The sequence below is a fragment of the Coffea eugenioides genome, chromosome 9 (genome assembly GCF_003713205.1).
Source record: "Coffea eugenioides isolate CCC68of chromosome 9, Ceug_1.0, whole genome shotgun sequence".
In the NCBI taxonomy this organism is placed as follows: domain Eukaryota; kingdom Viridiplantae; phylum Streptophyta; class Magnoliopsida; order Gentianales; family Rubiaceae; genus Coffea; species Coffea eugenioides.
In genome coordinates, this window is record NC_040043.1 from 2,816,739 (window position 1) to 2,825,768 (window position 9,030).

Below are 9,030 nucleotides of genomic sequence, written 5' to 3' on the forward strand. Positions count from 1 at the left end.
TCTGTCTTTTTTTTTTTGGGATGTTTTGTCCATGTAGCTGGATAAACGCAAGATTCATCTAGTCCCCGGCCGATGTTTTTGGGATGTTATATCTGCTTTTCAGCAGGTAGTCAGAAGTGTGGAAGAAGTTGAATTCATTCATAACTTGTGAGAAGAGAATGATACAGAGAATTAGGACAAAAAGATTGAAAGTTTTTAAGTTGTTAAAGTGTCCATCTTCCTCCTCCTTAATTCCCTATATTTTCTCGTCTAATTCCAGCTTTAAGTTGTTAAGTATTATATGCCCATCTTCCTCCTCCTTCCCAATAATTTCTCATCTAATTACAGCGTTGCCAGATTGGCTTCCGCAATATTTGGAAGGGGTTTTATTTAATCAGACTTCCCCATCCCCCTTCCTTAAATCCAACACGCCCGTCTCATTCCTCTTTGTATTCCCAACTCCCGTTCCCAAACTACTCCATCGAAGATCCCAACTCTTATCTTAAAAAAAAAAAAAGAAAAAAAGAGCAGCCATATCCTCCTCCTCCTGGAAAGATAATAAAAAACTACATCGAGGGAGTGCAACAAGAAGGAGGACTTTGTCTGGCCCCTTTTTTTTTGGTCCAATTGATGCGTATCCTTCTGATCAGAAGGAAGCTGTGCATGGGCGCTTTCTTTCTAGTTGATAACGAACCTTTCGGCTAAGAAAAACTGCTCTATTCATATTTTATTTTTAAAAGGAAAAACAAAAGGTAATTATTCTCGTGTTCTGAAATTATTTCTGATTTTCTCGTGGCAAATATGATTTTGTTTGGCGTTCATCTTTCTTTTTTCCGGATTTCCCTAATTAGAATCCAAGGAAAATCCTTCCTTCCTGATGCTTTTGGACCACTGGAGAAAAAAAAGTGGAGGGCTGGTTAGGTCCGAGTCGTTTGCAGTCACGTTCCACCGTCTCTTCTTTGTCCGACATTTGCACCGTCATCCGTCAACTGTGATATCATGAGCCCAATATTGTCGTGTTCTTTTCTCTCTTTTCTCCTTCCGAGTCAAATATATAAGTTGTTTGACATTGAAAGGTATTTTCGAGGTTGGACCTGATCCAATTAAAGATTTCGTAACCTTCTGAATTAAAAATGGGGCTCATGTGGGCAGTTTTTTCTTGATGTTGTCTCGTGGGAGGGAATCATGGCTTGTGTTCATTTATTTAAGTTTACATGAAAGCTGAAGGCCTGAATCCTTGTAACAAATTAAATGATATTGACATCCTGGGCTCAACGTCTTAATTGAATCTGGGGACAAAGTAAAAGATTTCAAAGACAACCGACGGAACACATGACCACCTTTTCAGTTCCACTTATCTATCCAGTGACATTGCTGGCAGTCTTTGATTCGTCTGGCCATTTCTGAATCGTGCCTATATATATGGTTGAAATATTACCAGTACAATTGACCAGGGACTGCAGTCATCATTTCTGCACTCTGTCACGTTACGATTCTATTGAGTAGAATGATTGACTCTCAAATGTTGTTTTCCCTGCAGGTTTTCTTGATCTCGGAAGCATCTATCGAAACTTTCTTCCATTTTTTTATCCATTTGGATATTTTTTTGCTGTAGTTGGAATCAAGATGGTGGAGGGGGGCGTTACTGCTGTGAGCAGAACAGAGCTCACGGAATTCTGGCGGACGATTTGGAGAACGCCTTATATTATGCGCCTTGCCTTATCAGCTGGAATTGGAGGGCTTCTGTTTGGCTATGACACTGGTAAGTAGACCTCGCTCCTTATTAATTTCGAACGACCACTTCATCATTTGTACGGTCTGATAATGATTAAATGCTGCTGCTGCTGAATGCATCAATGAAGCAAAAATATTTCTTTGCATTCAAGCTCTTACTTTTGCAGCTTTAGCTCGTCAATCAATCCATCCGGGGAGGGGCCAGAATGTAGAACAGTGCATGAGCTTCAAATTATCAAAAGTAGTAGTTGATCAAATAGTAGTACGCGTTCTGTTCAAGTTTATTGAAGTCGTTGTTTTGATGCAGGTGTTATTTCTGGTGCCTTGCTCTACATCCGGGATGACTTTGATTCCGTTAAAAACAACACATTTCTGCGAGTAAGTTACTTGCAAATGCCTTTTGTTTGCACGATGAAACGACTGGTTAATTAATACTATCAGACAAGATGGTTTATTATGATACTTTCTCTGTCACATGAAGGAAACTATTGTTAGCATGGCAGTAGCAGGAGCTGTGATTGGTGCTGCATTTGGTGGTTGGCTCAATGACAAGTGTGGTCGGAAGAAATCAATTCTTTTAGCTGATATGCTGTTCGTTGCAGGTGCCATACTTATGGCTGCTGCTCCTGGTCCCTGGATGATCATTATTGGGAGAATATTTGTGGGATTGGGAGTTGGAATGGCGTCCATGACAGCACCTCTCTATATTTCGGAAGCTTCTCCTGCTAGAGTTAGAGGTGCATTAGTTAGTACCAATGGTTTGCTGATTACCGGAGGAGCTTTTCTGTCTTATGTGATCAACTATGCATTCACCAAGGTATAAGATAAGATTGAATCCCCAAAGCAACGTTCTTGAAACATAACATACTACCGGTACAAGTTTCCTCTAAAACAGGAAGAAAAAAAAAAAAATAGGAGTGAAGAAGTTCTGACTTGTATTTATTTCATGTGCCCTAGACGCCTGGGACGTGGCGTTGGATGCTTGGAGTAGCAGGTTTTCCGGCTCTGATCCAATTTCTTTTGATGCTTTGGCTTCCTGAGTCTCCTAGATGGCTCTATATGGAGGTAAATACATATCTAGTGGTAGTACTGCGAATTTTCTGTTGTGGTGTTTCAATAATACCAATTCTCGGTTAATTTTCATCAAAGTTTGATGTTGGCGACCTTGAATTCTGTTGATTAGAATAAAACGGACGAAGCTAGGAAGATTCTGGAGAAGATTTATCCTGCCGAGGAAGTTGAGGAAGAAGTCCAGGCCTTAAAAGCCTCCATCGAAGCTGAGAAAGCTCAGGAAGGGCCTTTAAATGAAAACTTTTTCGCGAAGCTTAAAGCGGCCTGGGGTAATGTAGTGGTCCGGAGGGGACTGTATGCCGGAATCACCGTCCAAGTAGCTCAACAGTTTGTTGGTATCAACACCGTTATGTACTATAGCCCTACCATAGTACAATTTGCGGGATTTGCTTCAAATTCGACGGCTTTGGCACTATCTCTGATTACCTCTGGTCTTAATGTTGTGGGTACCATCATCAGTATGCTTTTTGTTGACAGATATGGCAGGAGGAGATTGATGATAGTCTCCATGTTTGGGATCATAGTTTGTCTGGTGGTGTTATCCGTCATGTTTTTTGAAGCTGCCTCTCATGCCCCACGAGTCAGTCACTCTGAATCCTTCAATTTTAGCGTCAATTCTACCTGTCCCAGCTTCGTCCAAGCCTCAAATCCTGCATCTTGGAATTGCATGACATGCTTGAACGCATCTCCAAAGTGTGCCTTTTGTTCTAATGGAGCTAGCCAAGTGAGTTTTAATTTTACATGCTGTTATTAAACGCTGTTCTTTCGAGGTTTCCACGAATCTGTGAATGATACTCTGTTTTTTTTTTTTTTTTTCAAATAATAAATTGATTGATGATTCGTTTGAATATGTGATTCTTTCATCAGTATCAACCTGGGGCATGCTTAGTGGTGGACGATGGTCTGAAGGATAAATGCCACAGCGAACAACATCGCGTATGGTTCACCGAAGGCTGTCCGAGCAAATTCGGAATTTTCACCGTCCTGCTCCTAGGATTGTACATCATTTCGTACGCTCCTGGGATGGGGACTGCACCTTGGATCGTGAACTCTGAGATATATCCATTGAGATACAGAGGGTTAGGCGGTGGAACTGCGGCAGTCTCCAACTGGGTGGCTAATCTGATTGTCAGCGAGTCATTCTTGACGCTGACAGAGGCACTTGGGTCTGCCGGCACTTTCCTTTTGTTTGCTGGATTCTCCTTTCTTGGACTGGTGGCCATTTTCTTCGTCGTACCTGAAACCAAAGGTTTGCAATTGGAGGAGATTGAGAGCGTGCTCCAAGAGGGTTACAAGCCAACCTTGTTCTGCTGCAAGGGAAAAGCAGAGGAAAAGGACAGTGGCAGGTGAATATCCAAACCAGTGCTGCTGCAGCTGCTGCTGCTGCTGCTGCTGCGTAAATAAATTAAAAAAAAAAAAAAAAAGGTCTTGCCTGCCTAAGTTTAATGTTGATCAACTTTTTTTAAGTTTAATTTCCAACTGCGCTTGGGTTGGTTTTATTTACTCAATACGTTGGTTTTATTTACTCAAGTGAAGTACTTACTATATATTATTTGGCCAAAGAGGTGCTGGTAAACTTACAAATACAACAATTTCGGACTCGGACCAATTTGCGTTGTTGAGACTTTCATCCGTCGGATAGCAATTAATCTCTACCGTCCGTCTAGGTTTTATTTCCTTAATTTTTTGGACATTTAGTGAAAAGGACTGCAAAACAACAACCCGACTTTAGTCGGCATTCGAATATCTGATTACAACTTCTCTTCTTTTTATCAAACTCCACAATAAAACAAACTACCAGTCATTAGAGCCCGACTTTAGCAGCGGTTCCGAGGTTCACAATCTTGAGTTAAAACTATTGATGATGCAGAAAGTAATCATCACAAGCCAAATACATACAGGACAATTGTCTGAACTCTAAGGGCAGGCGGACAAACTCCAGACGGACAAAAAAAGATTTGAGAGCCATAGCAAAAGAAAATTCAAACCGAGTAAAATATTAATTTATTGATGAGCGGACCCCTACTATCCAAACACATATTTTTAGTTGCTCCGTCCGCCAGCTAATAAGGACAACACAGTACTAATACTGAAGAACGAAGGAGAATGAATTCACCAAAACCATAAAAAGATGGTGGCCAGCGCCAGCCAGCTTTCTTACTTTCCATAGGAGGCTATATACAGCGCGAATATGCAAATGCAGCCCCACAGAACGAGCAACCCCCCCGTTCCATTTGAACTCAAACTTACTTTACAACAAACACTGGCAAGTTCAAAGGGACCCTACTGAACTCTTCCATCATTTTTCATCCGCTGCGTTGTCGCTTCAAAATCAAAAACTGCCCCCCTCTGCCCCTCACCTTTTCTCTCCCAACTAGTTAAAAAGAAAGAATTAGACATCAAGATACGTAACATGGACCCTAAAAGTAAAAACCATCTTCTAGCCTCGTGAGCATTTCCAGTCCAATAATAACCAAGAGGCCAAAACACCACCACCATCCCTTTAACCTTTCACTGTTTTTCTAATAAGATCACAAACCATCTTTGATTTGCCAACCATATGGCGGCAACAGGGTCCGAGATACCAAGTATGCTAGAACATTTTTAAGTTCTTCAATGGAGAAACTGACAGGAAGAATGAGATGAAAAGGCAGTGTCCTCGTATTGGAGTAGCAAGCCCCCACTAATAAAAGATGCCAGACATCAATCAGTAAAAACATGTGTGAAAGTGAAAGACCCAATAAAATGATTTTAAGTGGGGAGAGGGGGTGGAGGAGGCTGAGCAAGCAAAGTGGAGCAAGAATGAGCTGCTTGCATAGTTCCATATCAGCTAGTGGGGGCCTTTTTGACTTTGAGAACAACCAAACAGGCGTAACCAAAGAGATTAATAAGCGAGAATCGCCAATAGTCTAGTATGATTAGTCAAGAAGAAAATGACCAATAACACTCCGCATGTTTATAGGAATCAGATAATCACTTATTATCAGTTTCAATGAATTTGGACATCCAAAAACAAACTACAGGATTACAATCCAAATCCTTAGCAAACAAAACCAAAACCAGGCAACCAAAATCTCACCCACAACGCCGTACAATAGTAGTGTTAATGGAGGAGGGATGTAAACCCTCAAAAAGACCTACCCGATAATAATTAAAAATAATAATGCTTCTAAAAGTCAGCTCTTCATACTACTATTTCCTAGCAGTATATATGTTTTCCCCACTCAATAGTAGAATCCCAAACTCTGCTTCACTCTGTACAAACTATCCAAATCCTTCCTTCCTATATACAGCCAAAAACAAACCAAACCACAGCAAGCGCTGATAGTTTGATATGAAGGCAACCAATCAATACCTTCTACGGGGTTGAAGGAGAAGCCTCTTGTCTTGGTTCTCTCAAGTACTCCAGAAGCCTTTCAGCCTGCCAAAGAGGATGAAAATGGCGTCAAGGTTCGGCATTTCATGTGTCAAGAAATAGAGTCTAATTGAACATATAAAAGCAACATATCACTCTAATCCTTTCCATAGGCAGCAGGACGGGGGAAATCATGGCAAAGCAAACTTTAAATAGCCCACGGGGCATTCATAACCTCCTAAGCAAAATCAATACTCGGTACAAATACCCAGAAAACAATAAATTCAACAATCAATGAACGATAACTTGTAAAATCTCAGCATTATATATCTTAACTAGAGGCTTCAAACTTCATTCGAACACTACGCAAATTTATCCAGAAACTCTTATCAATTACGGGGATACGTTCGGATAAAAAGTCAAACCAAATTAAGTTCAAGATTTCCGCAACAACAAATTCTCCAAATTGGCTTGCTAACTCCCAACTCAGGAACAATAAATTCTCAAAATTGCAGGTTAACTCAGGAACATTGGCTTGTTATCACCTGTCATTCCATCTAACGCCCTAAACAGAATGCAGCAGACAGATATCTAACTACGTGAAACTAGCTTAATTTGATCGCAAACACAAGAAATAGCCGAGAAATGGGAGCTTCAATCAATCACAGAGAAGATCAAAACCTCACCTTGTGCTTAGCCTTAGCAGTCCCAGTCTGAGACAGCGCCACAAGGGGAGGGATCCCCCCTTCCCTGACCAACAACCCTCTGTTCCGAACACTATCCCCACAAAGCTGCAATAATGTCAACACCGCGAATTCCTTCCCCTTATCAGAGCCATCTTCAATAGCCTCCACAAAGGCAGCAATCCCACCTTCCTCCACAATTGCATCGCGGCCCATTTCAATCCCAGCTAAGCTACTCAGCACAACCATCGCCTTCTCTGCCAACCCTGTCCCTTGCTCTCCGACCAAACCCACCAGCGGCCTCACCGCGCCGGCAGTCACCGCCCTCTCCTTGTTCAGTTTGACCGAGCAAAGCTTGTAGAGAGTTGTCAAAGCATCTTTCTTCCCTCTGTTGGACCCATTTATCAACAAGGCCACTAGCGGAGGAATAGCCCCGCATGCGCCTATTGACAATTTATTATTCTCGTCGACTAAAGCTAAATTCAGCAGGGCGCAGGCAGCGTTCTGTTTCGAGATCTCGGTGCCGGTTTTCAACACATAAACGAGTGATTTTACAGCTCCAGCGTCAGCTATCAGAGCTTTGTTATCTTGATGGAGGGAAAGATTCAACAAGGCCGTGACGGCGTGTTCCTGCGTCAGGGGGTCTGAGCACCGGAGCAGCGGTATCAAGGCCGGGACAGCTCCAGCCTCGCCAATGAGAGCCCGATTATCGGCCCTGTTCTTGGCCAGGAGCCTCAGTTTAGCTGCCGCCGACCTTCGAACTGCGACGGAGGAGGAATTGAGTCCGTCTACGCAGAGTTTGACGGTGGGCTGAAGGTCTTCCGGCGAGATACTCTCGATAATCTCAGTGGAGAAGGTTTCCCTCTGGAGAAAGCCAGTGCAGGGTTCGGGCTCGTCCTGGGGCTGGAGCTCAGAGATGGGGGCAGGATCGGGGACAGTGGCGAGTCGGTGGAGCTCGCCGGAGATGTCGCTGGAGCAGGCGGACAAGTCGCTGCCGAAGGAACGGGAAATCATGTCAAGGTAAGTAAAATCCTCAGTTACGAACGGGGCGGCGGGATCCCGAACCCCTCCGGCGGGGGTGTGGGAGGCAGTTTTGGTGGCGAGTTCGCCGAGACGGAGGTCGATGAGGGCGGAGTCAGACAAATTTTCGGAAACATTGGTAGAAATTTGGGGAAGGGAGAGAAGGGAAGGGTGGTCGGGGGAGGCGTCATGGATTTGGAAGAAATTGGAGCGAATAGTGCGCATGGAACGGCCCATGGAGCGGTGAAGTTTAGCAGAAGAAGAGAGGGGCGGGGGAGTGTAATAGTAATGGTGTTGTTGAGGCGTTTGAGGGAAACGAGAGGTGGAATTGGGAATGGAGTGAGAGTAAGTATGGGAATGGGAATCTTCTACGGACACCATCCTATCGCTATAATCCTAATCCTAATGCTTCTAATCCTGAGGAGTGGAAGAAGAGTAGACTGCTGTGTTGTGTTTCCTCGTATTATGATGGTTTGTTTCCTTGGATGACCAACCAACAAATACAAATATGCTTTCCACCTGAAAATCTAGACTAAACAACCTTCATATATACACATAGCAGAAACAACTAAGTAACTAACTACTTGGGGTGGTGGTGGTGGTGGTGGTGAGTGGTGGTGGGTGGTGGTGGTGGCGAGATAATTTCCATAATCCGGGAAATTATATGCTTTGCTGGAGCCTCGGGACTGGACTGGAGTGGATGTGGAATGAAGAGTCAGTCATCCGTGTGAGTGGCGTGTTTGGCTCGTACTGTGGTAGTAGCTATAGTAATAATGGAGATGATGGAGAAGACGACTAGCAAGAGGATGAGGAGGGTAAAGTGAATATTATGATGGGAGGGGTCTGGCGAATTAAAAGGGAGGGTAGCCCTTACCTTGCATCATGGATGAATTTGAGTACTGAGAGTGATGGAAGGTTCTGGTTTGGTCCATTTGGTGGGCTCTGCTTGCAAGGGTGTATTATTTGATAAGTTCACGGCGCTGTGTTATTATATTGGGTCCTTGGGTCTCACAAAGGAACATACAGCTGGAATGTGATCCACTGCTGGGGGCCCCACTCTCAGAAGTGTGTGAGGCAAAGCTTCCCGGGGGTGAAGAGATCAGGTGACCCTAGCAAATCCCAATGATGGTTACAGTGGAACGTCGGCGACATGGAAACTAGGTGACGTCGTCGTTTCTTTACTATCCC

General features: G+C 43.6%; 2 protein-coding genes across 3 annotated transcripts; one reads left to right on the forward strand and one right to left on the reverse strand.

Annotated features, from left to right (window-relative positions):
- The first annotated feature begins 1,457 nt into the window (after nucleotides 1-1,457).
- On the forward strand, nucleotides 1,458-4,168 carry LOC113783431 (inositol transporter 4-like). Of its 2 annotated transcripts, XM_027329563.1 has the most exons (6): nucleotides 1,458-1,741; nucleotides 2,021-2,091; nucleotides 2,195-2,530; nucleotides 2,671-2,778; nucleotides 2,897-3,508; nucleotides 3,652-4,168. In XM_027329563.1, the coding sequence occupies exons 1-6, from the start codon at nucleotides 1,606-1,608 to the stop codon at nucleotides 4,132-4,134; spliced, it is 1,746 nt and encodes a 581-aa protein (XP_027185364.1). In that variant the 5' UTR covers nucleotides 1,458-1,605; the 3' UTR covers nucleotides 4,135-4,168. The 2 variants fall into 2 exon arrangements, with proteins under 2 accessions (XP_027185364.1, XP_027185365.1); XM_027329564.1 differs by lacking the exon at nucleotides 1,458-1,741 and having other exon boundaries at nucleotides 2,056-2,091; nucleotides 2,316-2,530.
- A 1,548-nt stretch (nucleotides 4,169-5,716) lies between these two features.
- Nucleotides 5,717-8,684, reverse strand: LOC113782949 (U-box domain-containing protein 4). The gene is made up of 2 exons (XM_027328933.1): nucleotides 6,826-8,684; nucleotides 5,717-6,205 (listed from the first exon to the last, which is right to left on the reverse strand). The coding sequence occupies exons 1-2, from the start codon at nucleotides 8,221-8,223 to the stop codon at nucleotides 6,143-6,145; spliced, it is 1,461 nt and encodes a 486-aa protein (XP_027184734.1). The 5' UTR covers nucleotides 8,224-8,684; the 3' UTR covers nucleotides 5,717-6,142.
- Between the last annotated feature and the right edge of the window lie 346 nt (nucleotides 8,685-9,030).

Bases quoted from the DNA above. Each gene is read 5' to 3' on its own strand.
- LOC113783431 (XM_027329563.1), top strand. From the start codon at position 1,606: ATGGTGGAGGGGGGCGTTACTGCTGTGAGCAGAACAGAGCTCACGGAA. The intron at 2,531-2,670 runs GTATAAGATAAG...CATGTGCCCTAG, and splicing joins TCAACTATGCATTCACCAAG to ACGCCTGGGACGTGGCGTTG. The intron at 2,779-2,896 runs GTAAATACATAT...TCTGTTGATTAG, and splicing joins CTAGATGGCTCTATATGGAG to AATAAAACGGACGAAGCTAG.
- LOC113782949 (XM_027328933.1), bottom strand. From the start codon at position 8,223: ATGGTGTCCGTAGAAGATTCCCATTCCCATACTTACTCTCACTCCATT. The intron at 6,206-6,825 runs GTGAGGTTTTGA...CCTCTTTGGCAG, and splicing joins CTGCTAAGGCTAAGCACAAG to GCTGAAAGGCTTCTGGAGTA.